The sequence below is a fragment of the Vipera ursinii genome (genome assembly GCF_947247035.1).
Source record: "Vipera ursinii genome assembly, chromosome: 16".
Taxonomy (NCBI): domain Eukaryota; kingdom Metazoa; phylum Chordata; class Lepidosauria; order Squamata; family Viperidae; genus Vipera; species Vipera ursinii.
Genome location: NC_139529.1, coordinates 5,406,655 through 5,433,460, shown reverse-complemented (window position 1 = coordinate 5,433,460; position 26,806 = coordinate 5,406,655). Strand labels below are relative to the sequence as shown.

Sequence of the window (26,806 nt, the reverse complement as noted above, 5' to 3'; positions counted from 1 at the left end):
ACGAGGACAAAAGCTAAGACAAAATGAACATAGCAACGACACGCCAATACACCTCGGTCTGTTTGTTTGTTTTTTTTCCCCTTTATCCTTAAACTAAAGCAGATGCTGAAACGGGTTTTTTTTTTCCTGTTTCATAGAGAAAAAGCTACGACAGATGAGTTTCCTTTCGAAAATAACTTTCTTCCATCAGGTCTTCTCGCAGCCCGGAACTTCTGGCAAAGAAGCTAGGCTCACACGTACATTTCCCAAAAATGCACATTTAAAAAAAATAAAATAAAATTCTAGGCTCTGTTCTTAAGACCAAAGGTGTGTGTGTGTATATATAGGTAAAGGCAAAGGTTCCCCCGCACATGCGTGCTAGTCGTTTCCAACTCTAGGGGCTGGTGCTCATCTCCGTTTCAAAGCCGGAGAGCCAGCGCTTGTCCGAGGACGTTTCCGTGGTCATGTGGCCGGCATGACTAGATGCCAAAGGCGCACAGAACGCTGTTACCTTCCCACCGTAGTGGTCCCTATTTTTCTACTTGCATTTTTACGTGCTTTCGAACTGCTAGGTTGGCAGGAGCTGGGACGAGTAACAGGCGCTCACTCTGTTACGTGGCACTCGGGATTCGACCCGCCAAACTGCCGACCTTCTGATTGACAAGCTCAGCGTCCTAACCCACTGAGCCACCGCGTCCCTTATGTGTGTGTATATATATATATATATATATTCGCTAAAAACTACTCTTCCATTGTTACACCCTGCCTTCCCACCACCACCCACCACCACCCTGTATAAGTTGCTAACGAAACTGTGGATCGCAAAGACAAATCTGGAGAAATATTTAATGTGCTTTTAAATTAAATCGGCATTGATGCTGCGCCAATTAAACCAGTACGTTGCCCTGCATTTGTTTGTTTTTTGTTCCCTGCAAAAGGAAAGTTGCCCAAACAGAGGTGAGGGCTGTTAAGAGACACGCTAGCACCTCTGAGGATTTTTTTTTAAATAGTTTTGCTCATATATATATATATATATATATATATAATTACAACGTCTTTAAAAAATAAAAAAGCACCAATTATTTTCACAGTGAGAGGTAGAATCAAATTAAAAAGGTCTGGGCCCCACCCTCTCTCTCTTCCTCTCTCTCATTTTATTTTTCTTGTTTTTCTTTCTTTTCTTCAATTTAGCACCAAAGTTTCTTCACTCCACTTTTTTTTTGCGGGGGAGGGGGAAGAGATATCTCTCTCGCATCCCGCCCCCCATATCAAAGGGATGTTTTCATTTCCAAAAGGAAGAAGAATCTTGCTGGCTTTTATTTAGATTTTTTTTTTTGGCCTTAAATAATATATATATATATATATCTATAATTTTTTTTTCTCTCTCTCTCTTCTTTCTCCTCTCTCTGTTTAATATTGCACATCAAAATCCTTCCTGTTCCAGAACAGTGAGCAGATAAAAAATAATCTTATAATCATATGATGGCAACGTCGTTTTTCCAAGTCGCTTCCCTGTCTTGTCCAGCAAAACGTCTGCTTTGATAAAAGGACCTGGATTCCGGAATACCGTGCTTGGTCACCCAAAAACTGCAAAGAAAGATTTTGGGTTTTCTGCAAGCAACTGTTTTTTGGGGGGTTTTCCCCCCCAACCGTCAGCTGAAGAAGAGGCGGCGTGGGGAGGGGAATGAGTCCATCTGTAGGTGGAGAATGTCAACTTCCAACTGGCCATCTCTGAAGTTGCTTCAGGCCCAACCGTTGTCCCCCTCTCCCACCCCAGGTTTCTTCTGAACCATTTCTCCCAGGGCCAAGATGGCGAGGCTGAATGGATCCGCAAAGGCTTCACGTGTGATGTGGTCCCAGCGCTGAAGCACCCCAGGTCTCAGGGGTCTTACCAAAGTCCAGGTGGCCGAGTCTCCTGGCCGAAGACGCAGCCTCTCCTTCTGAGAAGCCGGAGTGTGCGGAGCACCACCAAAGTTGCTTTCTAGAGGAAACACACTGGCCCAACCTCGAGGAGATATTCCTTCCCTGGTTTGCTCGGCGGAAGGTTATACACACCCACAATCGGAAGCCGCTGGAGGTCGTATGTCCGGAAAGTAAAGAGGGTGTGATGCCATTGGCCATCTTGAATCTGATTGAAGAGGAAATCTGATGGTTACACCGTTGGCTCCACGTGGGGCTGGAGGTAGGAAGACCCAACCGCCCCAAAGGAGAGGGGAAAATGGAAAGTTTCATTGCAAAGCCCTCCCCTCCTCCTTCCCCTCCCCCCCCCAAACGTTTCCTTCTGCCTCGTCAAATGGATCGTCAAACAAGGCAAGCCAACTCTTCCCTCAAGCCACCAATGATCAGGCTCAAATTATCCGCCTTTGGACACGTCATGCCAAGACCCCAATTCCCTGGAGCAGGATCTGATGATGGGAACTGCAGAAGGAAAGAGAAGAGCGGCAGGAAAGACGAAGGAACTCACTAATGGTGATCATGGAGGCAAGCCATAGAAGATCGGAAAGACCAGGTTAGGGACAAATTATCCTTGGGGGGGAAAAAACGCTCTTTTCAAACTTTCCTTCTGGGTTTGATGGGGGGAAAAAAAGACTTGGAAGCAAAAAATTGGAACTCTGATTTTATATACATTGACTGCTCTGCGCACAAAAAAGGAAAGATGTTTCGATTCCCAGCATGGAGGAATGGCTGCAAAAGTTGATGGAATTAACAGAGATGGCTAAACGGACTGCTTCGGTAAAAGAAAAGAATGTAAGTACCTTGGTTTCCACTTGGAAACCGCTTCTGGACTTTGTGCTTGAGATGGGGGGGGGGAAATGACACTATGATTTTGGGTTTTACTGATTAGATTGATTTGTTGATATAGAAATGGCTAGTACGTACTACTATAGAAATGAAAAAAAAGTTGAAGTTCGATGTTAATGCCTTATTTTACGGCAACAGAGGGAGTCGGAAGTCAATGCCTTCCATCCGTCTGAAGTTCCATCGTGGACCTCCACGTGAAGGCTAAGATGGTGGGCTACAGTCATCCAGGATCTGTCCCTGAGTTCCACTAAATTTTTTTGGCAGCCTAGATGGCCTTTTTTTGTGGTCCACAAAAAAACCATGGATATTTCACTAACTCTTCTCTCCACTCCTTTTTTCTCCTTGTAACCATCCTGCCCAGGTTAATGGCACGGGCCCGGATTATCTTAGGGAGCACCTATCCCATCCTCCTGTGCGCTCCCATAGGGAGGGCCTCCTTAGGGTGCCGCTGGTCAGGGAGTGCCGGCGGGTGATCCCCAGAGGGAGGGCGTTCTCTGTGTGCGCGCCTGCCCTGTGGAACGACCTACCTGTGGAACTCCGGACCGCCCCCGACCTTCGTTCGTTTCGTCGGGACTTGAAAACTTGGCTCTTTGATCTATCTGGCCTGGACTGAGGGGTTTTAAGTTTTAAACTTTGTTTTAATTTGTTGGGCTGGTAATTAATTTAATTTATTTTAATTCTATTTCTATTTTAACTGTTATATTGTTTTTTAAACTTTGCCCTGTAAACCGCCCTGAGTCCTTCGGGAATAGGGCGGTATATAAAACTAACTAACTAACTAACTAACTGAATGAATGAATGAATGAATGAATGAATGAATGAATGAATGAATGAATGAATGATACCAAACAGAGGGGATATGCTTGGCCACCATCCGGAAGGCTTTGAAGAAAGATGGTGCAAAGATCAAACCCTTTAGCCACTGGACCTCAAGATCTTCTTTTGTGGAGCAGCTCTTTTTTTAAAAAAATCCAGGATGGAAGGTCTTGTGACTGAAATGACTTTGACTGCAATTCTTGTGATTGAAATCTCGCGATTGAAGCTATTTCCCAAAGCACCAGAAGGCAAGAGCAAGAAGCCATGGATGGAAACTCATCAAAGAGAGGAGAACTAAGGAGAAACTTCCTAACAGTGAGGACAATGAACCGGTGGAACGGCTTGCCCCCAGAAGTTGTGGTTGCTCCATCACTGGAGGGTTTGAAGAAGAGACTAGATAGCCATTTGTCTGAAATGGTATAGGTTTTCCTGCTTGAACAGGGGGGGTTGGACTAGAAGACCTCCAAAGTCCCTTCCAACTCTGTTATTCTATGCTTCCTCCCAGAAAATAGCACACACACACTTATATATTGAGACTCATTCAGCAATATCAGTCACTATCTCCACATTATGTAGTTATATCCCTGCACCAGGGCACAGAAGATAGTAATCTAATAAGACACACAGTGGCCTGTTAATGACTGTGGTGGGGGGCAGGATGGGCATAAAAGCAGAAGGAGAAAAATGCTAAATATGTGTTTCTCCAGAGCTGCCGTTCTCATGCTCCGCTTTCCCAGGATGCTTAATGTCCAACCACGAAAGCAGCAGCAACAACCACAATTAAGAGATGCAAAGAGCGATCTCATGCATCACATCCAGTTTTCATTTTTAGAGCTGAGCAAGCATTCCATTCATCCAAACGGCCAGCAGGGGGCACTTTTGCTTTTCTCTCCTCCAGCCTCTGGGTAGCACAGATAAAGACAACCTGAAGCCTTGCAGATGTTTCTACCTGAACAGCTCTCATCATTTTTGGGCAAGGAGCCACGCTGACCTGGGTTAAGCGGGAGTAGAACCGCTACCTCTGCTCTCAATAATAAAACAACTCAGAGACGAAAACACCTTCAACATGTAAAACCGGATGTAGTTTGGGGATGGAGACCTGTCAAAGGTAGATACTTCTAGATGTTGATTATGAAATCACCATCATTCTGATGGTCTTCTCCATGTGGTGGTAGCACCCATCCCATCCAATTCTTTTTTTTTCCTGGAGAAGTTCCATACCTTACAATTGTTTACCACCACGTCCGGTGTGAGTTGCCCTCCCTGTTCAAAGATCTGCCCGTTCCAGGCCTTGAAGCGTACAGAGGCCCCTTCGGATGGTCCTTCCGGCCAAACCGGCATGTTCAAGCAATGGACAGTGATGTTCTGAACGACTTCAGAGCTCAAGAGGTGAAGGAAATTCATTTGTACTCTTCCAATATCGAAGTCCAGCTGGACAAGGGGGAAATTCAAGTTAAGGACAAAGGCTGAACTCAACGTTCGGGCCAGGAGAAACATCTTGAGACCTTCGTGCATACAACTACTTATAAACATTCCAGAGACCTTCAGCTACACCTAAGCATCCATGTACAGGAGATATACAAAACTGTAAAGGGGGAAAAATACTTGGGTATCTGCTGGTCAGTTAAGCATAGATTTGCACTAAGAAACATCCTTCCCATGGACACAGTAGCTTCCTGCAGGGGGCCAAATTATTCCCCAAAGCACCAGAGGGCAGGACAAGAAACAATGTTTGGAAACTAATCTAAGAGGGGAGCAACCTGGATTTAAGGAGAAACTTCCTAACAGTGAGGACAATCGGTGGAATTAGAAATCAGGGGTGCTCCATCACTGGAGATTTTTAAGAAGAGACTAAACAATCACTTGTCTGAGGTGGTATAGGTTCTCCTGCTTGAGAGGGGGCTGGACTAGAAGACCTCCAAGGTCCCTTCCAGCTCTATTCTATTCTATTCTATTCTATTCTATTCTATTCTATTCTATTCATGTATTCTATTCTAATGTATTCTATTCTACTCTACTCAATTCTATTTATTCTATTCTACTCTATACTCTATTTTACTCTATTCTAATTCTACTCTACTCTACTCTATTCTATTCTATTCTATTCTATTCTATTCTATTCTACTTTATATTCTAATTCTATTCTACTCTACTCTATCTACTATTCTATTCTATTCTATTCTATTCCATACTATACTATACTATACTATACTATTCTATTCTATTCTATTCTACTCTATACTCTATAATCCTATTCTATTCTATTCTATTTTATTTTACTCTATTCTAATTGTACTCTATTTTAATGTATTCTATTCTACTCTATATTCTAATTCTACTCTACTATTCTATTCTATTCTATTCTATTCTATTCTATTCTATTCTATACTATATTCTACTTTACTCTGTTCTAATTGTACTCTATTCTAATGTATTCTATTCTACTCTACTCTACTCTTCTTATTCTATTCTACTCTATTCTACTCTATATTCTAATTCTATTCTACTCTACTCTTCTACTCTACTCTACTCTACTCTACTCTACTCTACTCTACTCCATTCCATTCCATTCCATTCCATTCCATTCCATTCCATTCCATTCCATTCCATTCCATTCCATTCCATTCCATTCCATTCCATTCTATTCCATTCTATTCTATTCTATTCTATTCTATTCTATTCTATTCTATTCTATTCTATTCTATTCTAATGTCTCTATTTTTATGAATGAGTCTGGCTGCTTTAACTACAAGACCCACTCACAAAATCGGAGGCATTACGTGCTTCTTGGAACAAGAGATGACATGCTTGATATTCTGGCCAATAACGAGGCCCAGCAGAATCTCAAATTCTCAATCCCGATTCTGTTTAGACAGGGGGGTGGGAAAGAGAGAGAGTGAGATTGCTGAGCTTATTCAGAAGTTGTTTTGCTCCAGGCTAAATATTGCAATTGCCTGAGTTACCCCTGAAAAAAAATGCCTTATTTTCAATTGGGCCAAAATACCACTTTGGTCTTTTTTTTCTCTTTTTTTTAAAAATGTCACTGGCTAGTTATTCCCTTCCAGGCTCAGCTTAAGACAGAGCTTCTTATTTCGAAAAGCTTTAACAGTTGGAACGTGGTGCTTACGATGAGGATAAGCAATGTGTCAGCAACATCCGCCTGTTTTTAATTTTTTGCAAAGCTTTTTATGGAATTGGGAGAGGGGGGGAGGGGAAACTGTGCAGCAAAGCTTCGGATACTTTATCTGCCTTTCCAAAAATATCTCTGTGCCCTACATAGAATCGCAGGCATTCTCCAAAAATAAAAATATACTTCTTTTGAGAGCGTTCAATGGGCTCCACGTGAAATGTCCCATTCCAGTGGATTTCCTAAAAACAGCGTGTGCCTTTAATGTACCTTAGACGGTGTGATAGGATTGAGGCATGTTTGACCTCCTTGGGCGAAGTTGCAGGTGACCTGAATGCTGTCTGAAGAACAGCCAAGATTTGGGTCAATCCAGTAGACGCCTGAAGGAAGAAGACGAGAGAGAAGCAACCGGTGAGGCCAGATCCAATTATACTGGTATCTTTGAGAAGGCCACTGATTTTATCAAAGTTCTGGAGAAGAACAGTATGGGAGCTACCAATGTTCAGACCTTCGAGATTAGACCTCTTTTGTTCCAGCTCTGAGTACTGAGTCCCCGTTAATCTTGTGCAGTAGATCATCATCATTGTGGGTGCTCCATCACTGGAGGCTTTTAAGAAGAGACTGGACTGCCACTTGTCTGACATGGTCTAGGGCAGGGGTCTTCAAACTTGGCCCTTTTATGACTTGTGGGCTTCAACTCCCAGAATTCCTCAGCCAGCGTGCCTGGATGAGGAATTCTGGGAGTTGCAGTCCACAAATCATAAAAGGGCCAAGTTTGAAGACCCCTGGTCTAGGGTCTTCTGCTTGAGCAGGGAGTCAGAATAGAAGACCTCCAAGGTCCCCTCCAACTCTGTTTTTCTGTACAGAGGAGGTACAATAATCTACAACTTCAACTCCAGACTAATTCTGCCTGTCCTGTCAAGATCAACTAAAGAAGATGGCTCATCCCATCTTCTGCCCAATCGTTAACAACTATCGGGAACATCCAGAAGAACCTCAATGTATCTCCTGATGAATTGAAACCCCAAAGAACAAAACAGTAGAGAAAGGGACAACAAAAGAGTTGTGTAAGATGGCCATTTGTCCCTTCTTTGGGCAGAAGGTGGCAAGACCAGGACAGTGTAGAAAAGGCTGATCATGGAAATCTTTTGGTTCTGCTGCTCCTATCTTGAAGGAGCATAGTCAACGTTTTCTTGAGAGGGGCCTTTGGTTCCATTTACCTCACAAAGAAGGGACAAATGGCCATCTTACACAACTCTTTTGTTGTCCCTTTCTCTACTGTTTTGTTCTTGGGGGTTTCAATTCATCAGGAGATACGTTGAGGTTCTTCTGGATGTTCCCGAGAGTTGTTACGATTGGGCAGAAAGTTCATGGAGGAGTGAAATCTAGACCCTTATGGCTTCGTTCAGCTTTGCCCCAAATTGATAACAAATCCAGATACCCCCATGAAATCCATCCCTCTCCTCCTCTTTAAGACATCGTGACTGGCGTAGACCTTGGAGAACACGGATTTGTCTGCTGCCCATCCTGGAGCAGAAGGCTTACCATCCTGCATCTTTTGTTCACAGTTCATGAGGTCTTTACAAATACGGGTAGGGTTTTCCTTTGTCCCCAAGGGTCTCTTGATGCTCTGAATGAGGACACTGAGGTAGTGCAGGGTCTTGAAGATCTCCCCTCCTTGATCCATAGCTGGAAGATCCATCTGTTCATAGCTCTGCCAGGAAAGGGAGAGGACATGAAAGGATCCCAGACGGCAGCCAAGCCTTCTTTCCCCCATAAGCATTTCAGAAAGTCTTCCTTTAAAGATCTCAGAAGCTCCCACGCCTTACCTCCGACCTGAAGGCGGCGCTGGCAGTCAACATGGAGTGGAAAGCTGCATCGAAATCATCACGCTCCTGGATTGGTGGCGAAAAGAAAAAGATACGGTAGACTTGAAGGAGGAAGTCCCAGCAGCTGGGATACTTGCTCTGTCTGGATTAAGGATGGAATCTCCCAGGTGGAGACGGCGAAGCTTAAATGAAACAAGAACCGCATGGAGGCCTGTAACTCAATCTCCCAAAGGTTTCATGGTTTTATTTTGGTTCTGAGGGGTCTTTGGTGCTCTCCGAGCTTGGTGGTTTTCTTGCCGACGATTCATTACCTTAACCGGATAACATCATCAAGGCTAGTAAGAGCACTCCTTACTAGCACTGATGGCGTTACCTAGTTTGGGTCATGAAACGTTGGCAAGAAAACCACCAAGCTCAGAGAGCACCAAGGACCCCACAGTCTTCCTCCTCCTCCTCCTCCTCCTCCTCCCTGCAAAGCCCATTCCCTTCTAGCACTGATGATGTTCCCTTCTTGGGTCATGAAATGTCTACAAAAAAACCAGCCAAGCTCAGAGAGCACCAAAGATTGCACAGTCGTCATCTTCTCACAAACCCCACTTCCTTCTAGCACTGATGATGTTCCCTAGTTTGGGTCATGAAACATCTGCAAGAAAACCAGCAAGCTCAGAGAGCACCAAGGACCCCACAGTTGTCGTCGTCCTCCTCCTCCCTAAAATCCCCCCCTCACTTCTATCACTGATGATGTTACCTAGTTGGGTCATGAAATGTCTTCAATAAAACAAGCAAGCTCAGAGAGCACCGAGGACCCCATTGTCATTGTCCTTCTCCTCCTCCTTCAAAACCCCCCTCCCTTCTAGCCCTGATGATGTTCCCTAGTTTGGGTCATGAAACGTCTGCAAGAAAACCGCCAAGCTCAAGAGAGCACCAAGGACCCCTCATTTCAACCCTGAGCTACAAAGATTCTCCTTCATCGGGATTTTGGGTTTGTTTTGTGGTTGTTGTTTTTTTCAACAAGCTTCCCAAACTTGCGGAACTCTTTAAGGGCCATGAGGATTCAGAAAACTTACAAATGCAGCTTGAATTCCTGGCGTGCCCTGTAAAGAGAAGAGACAAAGTTGGAAGCCTTAAGCAAGCGAAATCAAGAGCAAATTCTTGGCTATGGATGGCTGCGGGTGGCTAGTAGGAACAGGGCGAGGTCAAGGTAGAAAGCTTGAGTTTGTCAAGGAAGAACATGGCTTGCATTCAGGTCCCACAGCCCAGATGCAGAGAAGGTTGAGCCACCCTCGATTGCTTGGGTGTTCCATTTTTAAGACAAACACAGCAAAAGCCCAAATCGTGATTTTAAATACCTACCGGGGGGCCAGGAGGTCCTCGCGGCCCTGGGATACCCTAGGAAGACAAAGAGTCAAGATAAAACCATGACTGCTCTTCAACCTGAACAGCCGGTAGCTGAACTGGAGATGCAAAACATCGCCGTGTATCGGGGTGAAGGGAACCTCTTTTCCAAAGTTGTCTTCCTCTTTCACACACACACACACACACACACACACACACACACACGAACTTTTTCTTCCCTGTTCCAAAGGTGCTTTCTTTCAAGAGGCAACTGGACTTTCCTGTTTCTCTCTGAAGACACTTCGCCTCTCCTCTAAGAAGCTTCTTCGATGGTGGGGGAATGGAAGGATGTATATTCCTTGCAGTCCTCTTTTGATTGTTAGTAGTCTTTCTGAAAGGGACGCGGTGGCTCAGTGGGTTAGGACGCTGAGCTTGTCGATCAGAAGGTCGGCAGTTTGGCGGGTCGAATCCCGAGTGCCGCGTAGCAGAGTGAGCGCCTGTTACTCGTCCCAGCTTCTGCCAACCTAGCAGTTCGAAAGCACGTAAAAATGCAAGTAGAAAAATAGGGACCACTCTGGTGGGAACGTAACAGCGTTCCGCGCGCCTTTGGCGTCTAGTCATGCTGGCCACATGACCACGGAGACGTCCTCAGACAAGCGCTGGCTCTTCGGCTTTGAAACGGAGATGAGCACCGGCCCCTAAAGTTGGAAACGACGAGCACGCATGTGCAGGGGAACCTTTACCTTTACCTTACTCTTTCTGAGAGTCGTTGAGGCCACTGTGTCCTCGGGGGTGTCCTAAATCCTGTAGTTGGCAAGCCCAGTTGCCTTTTGAAAGAAACCAGCTTTGGGTCAACCATGACCTGGACGACTAAGAATCTCCACTGGCTTTTTCTTCACCAGCTTCCCTTTTTCATCTCTGCGCTCCATCTGTGATTCTCTTGCCTGGACTAAAAGGTTGCATTCTGTTCTTTTAAGCCAGGGGTCTTCAAACTTGGCAACTTTAAGACTGGTGGACTTCAACTCCCAGAATTCCTCAGCCAGCTGTTTTAATCAAACTCCATATTTGAACCCGGAGAGGATCGCCCTTCATTTTGCACTTCCCCAAAGCCAAAGCAGAATGATCTGATTTTCGCCATTGAATCGAAGTCACTTTATGTACATTTGGTTTTAGTGCCAACACTTGGACTGTAATCTCTCTCTCTCTCTCTCTCTCTCTCTCTCTCTTCTCTCTCCTCTCTTTGCTCTCTCTCTCCCTCTCTCTCTCACTCCTCTCTTCTCTCTTTCCCTTTCTCACTCCTCTCTTCTCTCTCTTCTCTCTCTCTCTCTTTCTCTTCTCTCTCCTCTCTTCGCTCTCTCTCTCTCCCTTTCTCTCTCCTCTCTTCTCTCTCTCCCTTTCTCACTCCTCTCTTCTCTCTCTCTTCTCTCTCTCTCTCTCTCTCTCTCTCCCTTTCTCACTCCTCTCTTCTCTCTTCTCTGTCTCTCTCTCTCTTTCTCTTCTCTCTCCTCTCTTCTCTCTCTCTCTCCCTTTCTCTCTCCTCTCTTCTCTCTCTCCCTTTCTCACTCCTCTCTTCTCTCTCTTCTCTGTCTCTCTCTCTCTCTTTCTCTTCTCTCTCCTCTCTCCTCTCTCTCTCTCTCTCTCTCTCTCTCTCTCTCTCTCTCTCATTGTTTCAAGAACAGCTGAAGAGTTTTCAAGTCCTGGGGTGGAAGGAGCAGTCTTGATGGGACACCCAGCCGTACTTACCCTTGGACCTTGGAGACCCTGAAAAAAGAGAAAAAAACAAGGAGCTGATTAATTCATTCACGGCTCTCAGTGTATTATTACAGCCATGGGCCAGCAGATAGAATTAAACATTCAAATAAAGCAGAATTAAACAGAAGCGAACACAAGGAGGCAATTAAGGATGTAATCAATGGGTGTCCAGAGTCTGCCTAGTTTTGCAGACAGTGTAACAAAACCTACCCACCTCAAAGAGGCTGAATTATATTGACCTGACAATAAAGCCACACTGAGTATGGTCTAATGCCGAATAAAAACACGTAATAAAACTAATGATGAAAGATTATTAAAAAGATCTCAGATATTTATTTATGTTTCTGGCAAATCCCCAGTGCTGCGACGTGATCACTTCCTGCTCGTCCTTAAGCAGCCACTGGAGATAAATACTTTGCCAACGAACAGGATACCTATCAATTATGGGGAGAATATGGTTCCCCCCCCCCCGAATAACTTTATAGAAGGAACATCGAAGGAGTACTGAGCCATAGGAGCAGAGTCTTTCAGCCAATGGCGTTGTCAGGACCCACCTCAATCCACATCTTAGGAAATAAGAACTCTTGGATGCAAGTTTAGTCCAAAAGGAAAATGTTTACTAGGAAGGAATCGATTGTGGGAATACAAGACGGAATCTGAGAAAAGTTACATTTCAATCCTATATAAACCATTCCCATTCCAGTCCCTCCCCTCATCCATTTGGTCAGGCTGTCGTCAGTTGCTAGGTGTCAGGTCCTTCCATGGGAAAGGGAACTCTCCTTGGTTTTATGGTTATTGCTTCCCTTTTCAGTTGTAAATGAAGATACAAACCAGATCTGTCTGTCCCCCTCCCTTCCCCCGTTAAAACATCCCCTGTTGTTTGAAAATCACTTTAGTAACCATCCTCTCCCCCCCCCCCCTCGGAGAGATGGCAGAATCCCCAGTAATAGCACGTTGTTCTACCTATACAATTATGAAATGTGATATAAATGGATTCTGACAGGCGTCTTTTTATACTTGCCGTGCGGGACGGCCGATGGAAACCATGGCACCCTGCGAGCGAAAAAGCTTTCTGCTGGTTTACTGGCTCCAACTGACTAAGATACCTGGCAGGTGTAAGCCACCTATCTAAGAGAGTCTGGAGCCACAAACAGTGGAGCTAAAGCTACGTCCGCTTGCCTCCCGGTGCCCTCTACCCTTTGTCGCAAGGTTTGTTTGGCTTGGTCATCGTCCAGTTTGAGAATTGAGGCTGAAGAGAAGCCGAGTTTGGCAAGGTGACAGATGGAGTTAGAGAACAGGTCGAGTTGAGGCCGAAGTGTGCGGATGGGGGGGGGGTGTTTGTCGCCAGCCGTGGTGCAGAATGGGCAACACTCACCGCTTCGCCCGGGCTGCCTTTCTCTCCTTTAGGACCCTGAAAAGAAAGCAAGAAAGGCAATGCCTATTGAGCGGGTAAAGACGCCTAATGGAAACCATCAAAGTCTCCGAAGCACGTGTGAATCGGCCCTCAAGTGGGAGCAAGGTGGAGAAGGGCATGGCTTCGGATGCTGTGGCTGCTCCGTCGCTGGAGGTGGTGTCTGAAAGGGTATGGGGGGTCTCCTGCTTGAGCAGGGGGTCGGACTAGAAGACCTCCAAGGTCCCTTCCAACTCCGTTATTCTGCTGGACATACCGAGCTCCTTCAACTGTTCATTGTACAATTTGGCATCCAGACCCTTTATAGCCTTTGTTGCTCTTCTCTGCACAATTTGATCCTCTCTGCACTCTTCTGACCGGTTGCAGGGATTGGGTATGTCTAGCTTAATGAAAACAAGGAGTAGGGGAGACGTGACAGCTGTCTTCCAATATTTGAGGGGCTGTCGCAAAGATGAGGGGGGCGGGGTGTCAAGCTATTCTCCAAAGCACCTGAAGGCCGGATGAGAAGCAATGGATGGAAACTAATCAAGGAGAGAAGCAACCGGGAATGAAGGAGAAACTTCCTAACAGGGAGGACAATTAGCCAGTGGAACAGCTTGCCACCAGAAATCATGGGTGCTCCATCACTGGAAGTTTTTAAGAAGAGATTGGGCATCTATTTGTCTGAAATGGTATAGGGTCTCCTGCCTGAGCAGTGGGTTGGACTAGAAGACCTCCAAGGCCCCTTCCAACTATTCTATTCCTATTCCTATTCTATTCTATTCTATTCTATTCTATTCTATTCTATTCTATTCTATTCTATTCTATTCTATTCTATTCTATTCTATTCTATTCTATTCTATTCTATTCTATTCCCATTCTATTCTATTCTATTCTATTCTATTCTATTCTAATCTATTCTATTCCCATTCTATTCTATTCTATTCTATTCTATTCTATTCTATTCTATTCTATTCTATTCTATTCCTATTCTATTCTATTCCTATTCTATTCTATTCCATCCCATAATTCTATTCTATTCTATTCTATTCTACTATTCTATTCTATTCTATTCTATTCTATTCTATTCTATTCTATTCTATTCTATTCTATTCCATCCCATAATTCTATTCTATTCTATTCTATTCTATTCTATTCTATTCTATTCTATTCTATTCTATTCTATTCTATTCTATTCCATCCCATAATTCTATTCTATTCTATTCTATTCTATTCTATTCTATTCTATTCTATTCTATTCTATTCTATTCTATTCTATTCTATTCTATTCTATTCTATTCCATCTCATAATTCTATTCTATTCTATTCTATTCTATTCTATTCTATTCTATTCTATTCTATTCTATTCTATTCTATTCTATTCTATTCTATTCTATTCTATTCCATTCCATTCTATTCATCTCCTGTTCTGTTCTGTTCTATTCTACTCTGTTCTGTTCTGTTATACTCTACTATATTCTACTCTACTCTACTCTACTCTACTCTACTCTACTCTACTCTACTCTACTCTACTCTACCTGGAGAGAAATTTGCTAATGTTAAGAAGAGGAACAAAGGATCAGGAGAGACACTTACAGTGTTTCCTGGTGGACCTGAAATCCCAACTGGACCAATGACACCTTCTTGGCCCTACAAAAACAAACCACCAATCAAGGTTGCACATTTATTCGATGGATAGTACATACCACCAAGAAGATCTTCCACTTCTCTTTCCCAGTTTGATCTCCAGCCCTCTTTTTCCTGGGGGTGTCCACCCAGCTACTAGCCAGCTCCAATCCTCCTTAGCTTTGGACTCCAGATGAGGCTGGAGCACCACCTTGTTTTTGGATCCATAGCACCAGATGTGTATCAAGGAGCTTTCTCATCTCCAGAAGCTCATCAAAGTCACTTGGACTTTCAGCTGACCCAACAAGGGCTACCAGGCCCAGAATAGGAGCTGCTTGTTGCTCCAGGTATTTCACCTTTTCTGAGCAGAGGAAATATTTATCAGGGAAGGAAGGTGAAGACCACTCACCTTCTACCAACCCATCCCATGGAATGAATCTACTATTTCCTCAACAGAGTGCCTACTTTTCTGCTGATTCTTTAGACTGATTCCAGCAGGTAAGACTGACTGAGGAATTTGGTGATGCGGTGGACAACCTGGTAGGATAGGGCTAAACTTTTTTAGCCTCTGAGAAGAAAGCTGTCTCCATCATCATTAGCACCAAACAGGTCAAAATCCGGTTCTTTTTTGCTGCCCATTTTCAGCAACTCAGACATAGGGTGTGCAGAAGGCACAGGAGTAGAGCTGAATGCAGCTCACCATCTTTTAACTGAGAAGAAACCAGCTTCAGAGAGCTGAAAGTCAAGGCCAGCATGGTGACGTCAACTCACCCAGATTCCTTGGGGCCCTTTAGGGCCCTGGATGCCTTTGAAGCCAAGATCTCCAGATGGTCCCTATTGAGAGAAAGAAATATGGGGTGAAAATACCAGGTCAGAACACCATCCACCCCACTGGGCCTCATCTCCTTCAGCTATAACATTCCGGTTTTGAAAAGTAGAACCATTTCAAATCATATTTTAAAAGATACCGAAGTAGGATGATGCCCTACATCCAAGTTGCAACAACCTCTGCTCTTGTTTTTTCTCTCTTTCCCTTCTTTCTGAATTGTGCCCCTGTCCACAAAGAGAAATTGAAGCTGTACCCAAAATAGGTGGCAGTAAACAAACTTGAGCCCATTTCTAGTCTCTGTATCCTGGCCACTTTTCACAGAGGCACGATGGAGACCATCTTAACAAAAGGGCGCCACTGTTTGGTTTGGTGGTGGCAGAGCCTCAGATAGAAGGTCCACACAGAGAGTGGTGAGGACAGCCGAAAAGATGATAGGAAGCTTGCTTCCCATGATTCAGGATACTGCTTATAAGCACTTGTGTGTGCTTAGAGCTCAAAGCATTGTTCTATTCTATTCTATTCTATTCTATTCTATTCTATTCTATTCTATTCTATTCTATTCTATTCTATTCTATTCTATTCTATTCTATTCTATTCTATTCTATTCTATTCTATTCTATTTTATTCTGTATTTTATTACTCTACTCTACTCTACTCTACTCTATATTCTATTCCATTCCACTCCATGACAGGAGGTTGTTCATGACTGATCCCACCAACCTGTGCAGCTATCAACCATCTGCAGCTGCCATTTTGAGAGCAGGCTGACCACTCATGGTCAACCTTTCTATGTAGACCCATTTCACCTGTCTCGATTTAAAGAACCTGTAATGACACTGTTAGGGGAACCACCACCTACTCACCTTTGGCCCAAAGAGTCCAGCAATGCCCGGAAACCCTGATTCACCAACGTCTCCCTAGAAAGATAGATAGATAGATAGATAGATAGATAGATAGATAGATAGATAGAATAAATAAATAAATAAATAAATAAATAAATAAATAAATAAATAAATAAATAAATAAATAAGAAAGAAAGAACAGTCTGAATTTCCCTTTCGTCCTTTATGAAACTGGCAAAGCACAAAGGGCCCCAAAACCCAGATGGACGTTTAGCTCTCAAAGTCATCATCTTCTCCACTATCCTAGTTTGGCTTGGAAAGAGGTCCCCTCATCTCTTCCACCTTCGGAAGGAGGGTGGGTTTTAGCTGCAGTTGACGTCTTAATCTAAGCGTGTTTGGCAGAGGCTGATCCTCGGGTACAGAGAGGAGATTAAGGAGGAACCTGGCCTGGACAGCCCACTTTTCTTCAGGAAATTGAATGCAGAAGCTCAGATGCTTGGCAGATCTATTCTCTTTACCTGCCCCATCAATCAAAGAGCAGAAGACTCGTTTTTCTTGGCCTGAGAGATATCTCAACCAACAGACCTCAGCAGCTACCGCACGCATCTACTCACCGGCTGTCCTTTGGGTCCTGGATCACCGGAGGTCCCAGGGAATCCCATTCCACCTTGAGAACCTCTTTTCCCCAATGGACCAACCTCTCCAGGAGCGCCTCTTTCTCCCTAAGAAGCCACAAAAATATTCCATCAATGTACGGACTCCAGAGGTCCTCCATCCCCTTAGACTGAAGTTCTTTGCCCTTTGTTGGAACCCAAACATCTCCCCAAAAAATCTGAGAATAGGACAAAGACTTGGCGGCATCACCCACATCGGCAACCTTTAGATGGTGCACCTTCTGAGCACCTTGTTACTCCAGGCTACCTCCTTAATTTGAGACTGAGGGACCAAGGAAGGACCAAGAAGCTTCAAAAATGTCACATCCTCAACCTGCCTCTCCAAAATAATAGGGATTGAGGGGTCCTTGGTGCTTTCCGAGCTTGCTTGTTTTCTTGCAGACGTTTCATGACCCAAACTAGGCAACATCATCAGTGCTAGAAGGGAGGGGGTTTTTCAGGAAGGAGGAGGAGGAGGAGGAGGAGGAGGAGGAGGAGAAGGAGAAGGAGAAGGAGAAGGAGAAGGAGAAGGAGAAGGAGAAGGAGGACAATGACTGTGGGTTCTTGGTGCTCTGCTTGTTTTCTTGTGGACATTTCATGACCCAACTAAAGAACATTATCAGTGCTAGAAGGGAGCTGGGTTTGCAGAATGGAGGAGGAGGAGGAGGAGATGACTGTAGGGTCCTTGATGCTATCTGAGCTTGCTTGTTTTCGTGCAGATGTTTCATGACCCAACTAGGTAACATCATCAGTACTAGTCAGGAGTGCTGTTTGCTATTGGCTTATATTCTGGAGTCTTGCCTGTCTTGGTGGGTGGGGGCCTTATGGATTCTTTGGTTGGGCTGTTTACTAATGGCTCCTTGACTGGGGTCTTGCTTCATTGAGTCTTGGTCTGAAGGTGACCTTGGAGCTAATCTACGTTGATCTGAGTGCCAATTCCTGGTGGGGAGGGGCTGGGGTCTTTTGATTGTCTCTTTTGCATCATCTATAGAGGTTGTTAATGTCTATGTGCCTATTCATGGCCAATTTGTCAGGGTGCCAGGCTTCTAGAAATCTGCTGGCATTTTTGGATCCAGCCTGGGTCTAGGATGGTCACATATTCCCCATCGAAACTCTGGTGGAATCTGTCCATAGGTTGTGAAATTAATTTTTGTCCTGCCTTTGGGCAGCCAGTTGGTGTTTGTGGACGCATCCTGCCTGTTTGTCCTACATGGTGGTGGTTGCAATCCTTACATTGTATGTTGTAGACAACTCCTGTTTTGTTTTTTCTGCTGGGGTTGCCTGGTCTTTGGCTCTGCTTAGGATGTTTTGAAGGGTTCAAGTTGGCTTGTGTGCTACACCGATTCCACCTGGTTGTAGGAGTCTTATTTGCGGTGTCTGAGATATTCTTGACGTATAGCAATATAACTCTGTACATCGATTTTTTTTCTATACGTACTGTATGGTTCACACCGTACTGATTCTAAAGTTAACCTGGAAAAGGGCACTCTTCCCTGCTAACATTGGCCAGAGTCACATAACCCTAAACCAGCTTGTCATTCTCAGTTCTGGTCAATAGGGGGCAATGATGGTCAAAGGATACGTCCCTGGTTAAGTGAGGAAGAATTAGATTTGCATTGGCCCAGCCCCCAATTGTTCTACAACCTACTTGGCATCTCTCTCTTTTCAACAAGTTCCCTTTTTCACAAAATGTAAGGAAAGAGAAGAACCAAAGGCAAACAGACACCACGACAGGCCCTGGAGCACTCTGCACCAATCCCCACCCCCACCCCCACCCCACCCCCCAAAAGGTTTAACCTTTCTTTGAAGCTCTGGAGGGCCATCAGCTCTGAAAGTCTTCTCCGATATTGGATTTTGCTTTCTAGTTGGTATATTTGGCTAAATGTCTCTGGAGATTCTTCCTCATCCAGGTCACGGTTGTCCCAAAGCTGCTTTTTTCATGACGCAACTGGACTTCCTTGTTTTTCTTTGAAGACATTTCGCTTCTCATCCGAGAAGCTTCTTCAGCTCCGACTGGATGGTGGAGGAGTGGAAGGATTTATACTCTTTGCAGACCACTGGTCATTTGCATCCTTTTAGAGAGTCTTTAAGGCCACTTGGAGGTTTATCTGTGTCCCTGAGGACACAGCAACCCTGAGGAGACAGGTAAGACTCCAAGTGGCCTCAACGACTCTCTAAAAGGATGCAAATGACCAGCTCTCTGCAAGGAGTATAAATCCTTCCATTCCCCACCATCCAGTCAGAGCTGAAGAAGCTTCTGGGATGAGAAGCGAAACGTCTTCAAAGGAAAAGAGGAAAGTTCAGTTGCCTCCTGAAAAAAAAACACCTTTGGGGACAGTTAATATGTTGGAAGACTCTGCAGGCTTCTAAGGCTTGCAGGGATGGCAAGTTGACAGCTGAAACTGCTGGTTGATTTAAGGCCTTCACCCAACAGATCCTGGCAGTCACTCAAACACAAAACATATTTCCAGACTATCTACCAACCATCATCATCATCCAATTTTTTTTTTAAATCAAACGGAAGACAGGGCCATCAAAATGCCCTCAGTCCAGAAAATATCACCATTACCATCAACCTATTTCAACTGCTAATGTAACCACCCCAGCACCTGAACGTGGAGTAACTAGGTCTTTAAGGCAACTTTAAAGGAACAGTTGGGAGGTCCACCACGATGCACAAAATAAAATAGGTTAATGAACATCCCAAGACATTTGGTGTAGAAACTCCAGGGTGTAATTTCTCTGCTGACAAAGAACAGGTGGGACCAACCTTAAATCCTGTGGGGCCTTGTGCTCCAGGTAAGCCAGGGACTCCGAAGTTCCCTCTTTTCCCGGGTATCCCCGGCGTGCCTTCTTCCCCATCCTCACCTTGTTCACCCTAATTTGGGGGAAGAGGGGAGAAAGAAAATCAGCGTAGGTACATCTCCATCATAACATTGATTCCTATCTAGAGTAGAGTACAGTAGAATAGAATAGAATAGAATAGAATAGAATAGAATAGAATAGAATAGAATAGAATAGAATAGAATAGAATAGAATAGAATAGAATAGAATAGAATAGAGCTGTAAGGGACCTTGGAGGTCTTCTAGTCCAGCCCCCTGCTCAAGCAGGAGAACCTATTCCATCTCAAACAAGTGACTGTCCAGCCTCTTCTTAAAAACCTCCAGTGATGGAGCGCCCATGATTTCTGGTGGCAAGCTGTTCCACTGGTTGATTGTCCTCACTCTTAGGAACTTTCTCCTTAATTCCAGGTTGCTTCTCCCTTTGGTCAGTTTCCAACCCTTGTTTCTCGTCCTTCCCTCTGGTGCTCTGGTGAACAACCTGGCCCCTTCTTCTTTGTGGCAGGCCCTCAGATATTGGAACGCTGCTTTCGTGTCTCCCCTATTTCTTCTTTTCTTTAGACTAGCCAAGCCCAAGTTCCACAGCTGTTCCTCATATGTTTTAACCTCCAGGCCTTGGATCATCTTAGTTGCTCTTCTCTGAAATTTTTTCCAGACTCTCAACATCTTTTTTTGTGATAGGGTGACCAAAATTGGCTGCAGGATTCCAGGTGTGGCCTCACTAGGCCTTTATAAAGCAGTATTAATACTTTGCTTGGTCTTGATTCTATGCCTCTGCTTATAAAAACCCAGGAGTGTATTAGCTTTTTTGGTTGCTGCTGCACACGGCTGGCTCATACTCAAGTGATCGTCCACTAGGACTCCAAGGTCCCTCTCACAATTACTGCCTCCAAGCCAGGTCTCACCCAATCTGTGTTTGTTCCTTTGGTTTTCCCTGCCTAATTGTAAGACTTGGCTTTTCTCCACCCTGAAACTCATTTTGTTGGATAGGGCCCATTGTTCAAATTGTCATGTAGTTGTCATGTAGTTGTCTCAGTGCCAGCCATACTTCTATAAGCTTTCCTTCCACTTACTTTTTGCCCGCCGTTGCCGTCTTTTCCAGGAATCCCGTCAACTCCAGGAGTGCCCTCTTGCCCTTCTCGCCCAATGACCCCTTGGGGGCCTGGCAACCCAAGAGGACCCTAGAAGAACAGCCCTTGGTTACAAATGGAACATGGATCGGCAATGTAAAACAAGGTCAACGCAATTTAAAACTGTATCAGCGCTATATCCCAAATATGCTTGGACTCTCTTGTTTCTCTTTGAAGATGTTTCAAGATACTTATTCCAATTTCGTCTATACTGGCCAGGGCCCACAGAAGAACAGTATCTAATCTGAGGTGGCCATTTTCAAAAGAACTTCAGAGTAAGTGGGACAGGGGCAGAGAAAGGCAACAAAGATGCTCGGAGAGTTTAATATGCTTTAATGATGAATGTGGAGCCTCAGGAAGAGAAAGCTGAAGATAAGCGTCCCAATATTTGAGGGGCTGCCCCAAAGAAAAAGAGGTCAGCCTATTCTCCAAAGCGCCTGAAGGCAGGACAAGAAACAACGGATGGAAACTCATCAAGGAGAGAAGCAACCTGGAACTGAGGAGAAACTTCATTATCCTTGTGAGGACAATGAACCAGTGGAACGGCTTGCCTCCAGAAGTTGTGACTGCTCCATCACTAAAGGCTTTCAAGAAGAGATTGGACAACCATTTGTCTGGAATGAGATAGCATCTCCTGCTTGAGCAGGGCGTTGGACTAGAAGACCTCCAAGGTCATTTCCAACTCTGAAAGGATGATGCCCACAAGAAGATCAAAACCTCTTAAGAGTTTTTAGGGTTTCCTTAGGGAACACCAGCGTCCAATAAGAACAACTCAGAAAGTTGTTGAGGAATCCACCATCTCGAGAGGTGGTGTACTCTTTTTCACTACATACATTCAAGCACAGGCTGGAGACCCATAATTTGGATTAATTTGGATTCTTGCACTGAATGGTGGGTTGGATTTAATAGACCTTTGGTCCCTTCCGACTCAAAGAATAGAGTAGAGTAGAGTAGAGTAGAGTAGAGTAGAGTAGAGTAGAATAGAATAGAATAGAATAGAATAGAATAGAATAGAATAGAATAGAATAGAATAGAATAGAATAGAATAGAATAGAATAGGACCTTGGAGGTCTTCTAGTCCAGCCCCCTGTTCAAGCAGAACCTATACTATTTCAGATAAGTGACTTATCTTATCACCCCTGATTTCTGGAGGCAAGTTATTCCACTGGTTAATTGTCCTCACTGTTAGGAAGTTTCTCCTTAATTCCAGGTTGCTTCTCTCCTTGATTAGTTTCCAACCGTTGTTTATTGTCTTGCCCTCTGGTACTTTAGAGAATAATTTGACCCCCCCCTCTTCTTTGTGACAACCCCTCAGATACTGGGACACTGTTATCATGTGCCCCCTATTTATTCTTTGCTCTAGACTGGCCAAACCGAAATCCTGCAGCCGTTCTTCACATGTTTGAGTCTCCAGGGCTTGGGTCAACCACACAAATTATGCATGATTGAAGATCTTAAACCTTTGGGGAGATGTAATCAGATACAGCAAAGGCACAATAGATAGTGGGTGTATCATGGCTGCATGCCACTCGATGAGTAGAAGCAAACCAATGGTCACTTACCAGTGATCCGCGGCTGCCTCTGGCACCCCTTATTCCTTGTTTTCCTTTTTGACCCTTAGTAGGGAAAAAGAAGGAAAGACACAGAGATCATTTCAAGGAGCATACCTCCCCATCAGGCAGAGCTGATCTCAGATTCTTATCTTTTCCAATGTTCAGTTGCTTCTGCCCCATCTCCGTATTTGTTGGCAATGAGTTTGGGGGCTACTTTTGTCTTCAATAATTGGTAAAACATTGGGGGGGGAAAGAAGGCTAGTTGTAGAACACCTTGCTTTACCAGGACATTCGGAGCAGGCAAATTGGGAACGATCTTGTTAAAATGGGAATGGAATTCCCCTTCAAGGAATTGGATTCATTGAATTGAAATTCCATTGAATGGAACGGTCCTTCCTTGGAATCCCCCAATTGCCTCATCCACCAGATAGTCCCTCATCTAATTGAGGTTCTTCAAAATGCTCTTGCTCGGGACCCAATGGTGGCCTCCTTCTTCTGATTTCAGATCTTTCATCACCAAGGTGAAAACACAGCTAGCCTTTGAATCGCCCGCTCTAAGCCCAGAAGATGGAACGTGTCTCCATAGTATAAACAAAGAAGTAATCAAAAATCTCCTGATATAGACAAGTAGCCTGTCAGAGAAGGAACTGGGTATTCCAACTTAAGATCTGTAAAAGAAAGAGTCCTCTCTGCATGCAGAAATGGCTATTTTCTTCTACAGATGTTTTGTGGCCTTCAGTCAAGCAAGGCAACAAATGTTCAAGGTAACATCTCTCCAACTAAATGTGATCTGTTATGAAAAAGCCATCAAGCCATGTCCACTTTCCAAAACATACCAGAGTGCCTTTGGATCCTTTGAGGCCTGGGGATCCTGGGGGTCCTGGATGTCCCTAGAAAAAAATGAAAGAACGAATACTATATCTGTGGAAATCCCTCCTTGTTAAATATCTTTCATAGGACACCAAGAGGGAGCTAAGCTAGGCAGAAGGAATCTCTTAGAGCATGGGTGTCCAACCTTGGTAACTTTGAGACGTGTGGACTTCACCTCCCAGAAGATGCATGGACTTCAATTCCCAGAAGATGTGTGGACTTCACCTCCCAGAAGATGTGTGGACCTCACCTCTCAGAAGATGTGTGGAATTCAACTCCCAGAAGATGTGTGGACCTCACCTCCCAGAAGATGTGTGGACTTCAATTCCCAGAAGACATGTGGACTTCACCTCCCAGAAGATGTGTGGACTTCAACTCCCAGAAGACGTGTGGACTTCAACTCCCAGAAGACATGTGGACTTCAACTCCCAAAAGATGTGTGAGCTTCACCTCCCAGAAGACATGTGGACTTCAACTCCCAGAATATGTGTGGACTTCAACTCCCAGAAGACATGTGGACTTCAACTCCCAGAAGACATGTGGACTTCAACTCCCAGAATATTTGTGGACTTCAACTCCCAGAAGACGTATGGACTTCAACTCCCAGAAGATTTGTGGACTTCACCTCCCAGAAGATGTGTGGACTTCAATTTATTTCCCAGAAGACATGTGGACTTCACCTCCCAGAATATTTGTGGACTTCAACTCCCATGCCATCTGGGCAATTCTGAGATTCGAAGCCGACATGTCTTAAAGTTGCCAAGGTTGGACACCCTTGACTTAGAGGAAGAACAGACTCCTGCCGAACCTGAGAAGGGGGCTTCCAGCACACCAGAACCGCTTTCAGAATTGCATCCCGCATCCCCAGGAAGGAAAAGAGAACACCAGCACAAGGTGAGAAGAAATATAGATTGTGGAATCTCCTCCTTGGATGGTGTTTTGACTTCCACTGGAGGAGATTCTTGAGAAGAATAAAGGGAGTAAATGCAACAATCACAGTGACTTTCTTACAGGCAAACCTTGGTGTCCGGGTGTTCCTCGTTCGCCATCAACTCCTCCTTGGCCCTAGAAGAAAAACAGAGAGAGACAGAGAAAAAATCTAAGTGAATGGTCCATTCAACAATGTTTGGTCCAGAAGGAAAAGTTCCCCTCGCACTTCTTATTTTCTCTCCATAGCTTAAAGACTAAAGGATGACCTTCTCAGCCTCTGCTGGAAATAAATTTCGGCATTCAGATTTTTCCTCCCCACAACATTGCAGCAGGGAGCATCCTTCTGCCCCAGATCAAAGTTACATCCAGAAGACGGCATGCAAACATTGGTACGTGGCATTTTGAAAAAAAAAGAGAGAGAGATTACGTTGTATTTTACAAGCCTACCCCGGAGGCAATGTGTTAAAGGAGAAAAGCAGGATGACTTGTCTTTTTGTGTGTTTTTTAAAGTTCTTTTTGTAATTTATATTAGCATCTGTGGAGATGGAGAGGAGAAGAGAAAACTTGCAAACACGAGGAGGAAGCCATCGTAGATAAAGTGGAATTTTGCATCATTTAACTCATTGTTCGTTTTCTGGGCTACAATTCCCAGAATTCCCCAGCCAGCATGCTGGCTAAGGAACTCTGGGAGTTGAAGTCCACCTATCGTAGAGTGGTCAAGGATGAGAAACACTGAACTAATTGTGCTTCAAAGGAAGGTTCAAGGTCTTCATATGATGGTTGACTCAAAGCAACTGTGGCTCCTTCCTCATTTGCTCCCTCTACCCTTCTGCCACCTTTCGCTTGCTGAATTACATCCAAATTATCCTTCCCCCCAAACAGGCCTGTTGGATTAAAATTCCCAACATCCCCGGCCATCGTGGTTGTACGGAGATGACAGGCACTCTAGACCAGGGGTCCCCAAGCCCCAGTCTGTGCACCAGTACCGGGCTGCAGCATGCTAGCAACCAGTCCACACAAACAAGCAAAGCCCCATCCGTGGGATGCAGGCAGCACACAAAACCACACACTCTCCGGTCCATGGAAAAACCTTTCTCCATGGAACCGGTCCTGGTGCCCAAAAGGTTGGGGACCTCTGGTCTATACCACACGGAACTGACATCTTGTTGGAACAAGTAGAGACTGCTTAGGACAGGGCTCTTCAAACTTGGCCCTTTTATGACTGGTCGACTTCAACGCCCAGAATTCCTCAGTCGGCCATTTTGATGAAACTGGGGGCTTGGATCCAGACCAGGGGTCTTCAAACCTGGCCCTTTTATGACTAGCAGACTTCAACTCCCTGGGTTTGAAGACCCCTGGCTTAGGATTTCAAGGACAGAAGATTGCAGAGAAGGAAGAAGAAGAAGAAGAAGAAGAAGAAGAAGAAGAAGAAGAAGAAGAAGAAGAAGAAGAAGAAGAAGAAGAAGAAGAAGAAGAAGAAGAAGAAGAAGAACAAGAACAAGAACAAGAACAAGAACAAGAACAAGAAGAAGGAGAAGAATGGGTGAGGAGGAGGAGGAGGAGGAGGAGAAGGAGGAGGAGAAGAAGGAGAAGGAGAAGGAGGAGGAGGAGGAGGAGGTACTGTTCCCAAGATGGTTAATTTCCTAACCAGGTATTTGGAGAAGGACTCACAGGATAACCAGGGTCTCCAGACTCCCCACGAGCTCCCCTGTTGCCAGTGGGACCCTAAAAAGGAGAGGGTGAGAAAGACACGAAAAACCACATGAGAAACGGCCTGGTGTTCCAAATCCCTACTTCGTGTTTTAAGTCATGGTGAGGGTATAACTATCCAGAGAAGCAAGGCCTTGTGGGTGATGGCCTCCAGTTAGTGAAGTATCTCCCAAAAGAGGTCCAGCAGGCTCCATCCCTTCTCTTCTTCGCAAGGTTGGAGGTCCATCTGACCACCACCTCTTAGGCCTACCATCATGCATTGGCCCACCATTGGCCACAAGCCTTGAGTTGGCCTTGAGAAGACCTTTACTGATAAGTAGCCCTGGACAGGACAGGTAGCTTACTCTCTCTCCGGGTGGCCCAGGGGCTCCCTCTTTCTTCCCATCATCACCTTGTTCTCCCTGAAAAATACAAAACACATGGTTTAGAGGGCAAAAGGTGGCTAGAGCCTTGGTGGAGCAGTGGGCTAATGCCTCCTTAAGTAACACCAGCTGCCTGCAATTAGTGCAGGTTCGAGTCCCACCAGGCTCAAGGTTGACTCAGCCTTCCATCCTTCCCAGGTAGGTAAAATGAGGACCCAGATTGTTGGGGGCAATAAGCTGACTTTGTAATAATGCCACTGGGGGGGGCGAAAGCCCTAATAAGCAGACATATACATAGAATGAAGGCTATTGCTAAGCACATTTGATTTGTGCTTAGATTGTAAGCCGCCCTGAGTCTTCGGAGAAGGGCGGGATATAAATGGGATTTTAAAAAAACACGAATGGAAAGAACCACACAAAGGCGGATCTA

The 26,806-nt window shown here is 44.8% G+C and overlaps 1 protein-coding gene across 1 annotated transcript in view; it reads right to left on the bottom strand.

Moving 5' to 3' along the window:
* Positions 1 to 785: 785 nt before the first annotated feature.
* The window catches only part of LOC310647552 (uncharacterized protein), a gene marked incomplete at its 5' end in the record, with an annotated part of 50,894 nt that continues 24,873 nt past the window's right edge, over positions 786 to 26,806 (bottom strand). The window contains 21 exons of the mRNA XM_083374871.1: positions 786 to 2,107; positions 4,819 to 5,028; positions 6,995 to 7,104; positions 8,270 to 8,438; positions 8,554 to 8,619; positions 9,621 to 9,647; positions 9,907 to 9,942; positions 11,632 to 11,649; positions 12,662 to 12,746; positions 12,837 to 13,051; positions 14,627 to 14,680; positions 15,428 to 15,490; positions 16,349 to 16,402; positions 16,942 to 17,049; positions 19,751 to 19,858; positions 20,895 to 21,002; positions 22,514 to 22,567; positions 23,341 to 23,394; positions 24,386 to 24,439; positions 25,976 to 26,029; positions 26,359 to 26,415. Coding sequence (XP_083230997.1) covers positions 1,961 to 2,107; positions 4,819 to 5,028; positions 6,995 to 7,104; positions 8,270 to 8,438; positions 8,554 to 8,619; positions 9,621 to 9,647; positions 9,907 to 9,942; positions 11,632 to 11,649; positions 12,662 to 12,746; positions 12,837 to 13,051; positions 14,627 to 14,680; positions 15,428 to 15,490; positions 16,349 to 16,402; positions 16,942 to 17,049; positions 19,751 to 19,858; positions 20,895 to 21,002; positions 22,514 to 22,567; positions 23,341 to 23,394; positions 24,386 to 24,439; positions 25,976 to 26,029; positions 26,359 to 26,415 — 1,851 coding nt within the window. The 3' untranslated portion in view covers positions 786 to 1,960. The remainder of the gene's footprint in view (positions 2,108 to 4,818; positions 5,029 to 6,994; positions 7,105 to 8,269; positions 8,439 to 8,553; positions 8,620 to 9,620; positions 9,648 to 9,906; positions 9,943 to 11,631; positions 11,650 to 12,661; positions 12,747 to 12,836; positions 13,052 to 14,626; positions 14,681 to 15,427; positions 15,491 to 16,348; positions 16,403 to 16,941; positions 17,050 to 19,750; positions 19,859 to 20,894; positions 21,003 to 22,513; positions 22,568 to 23,340; positions 23,395 to 24,385; positions 24,440 to 25,975; positions 26,030 to 26,358; positions 26,416 to 26,806) is intronic.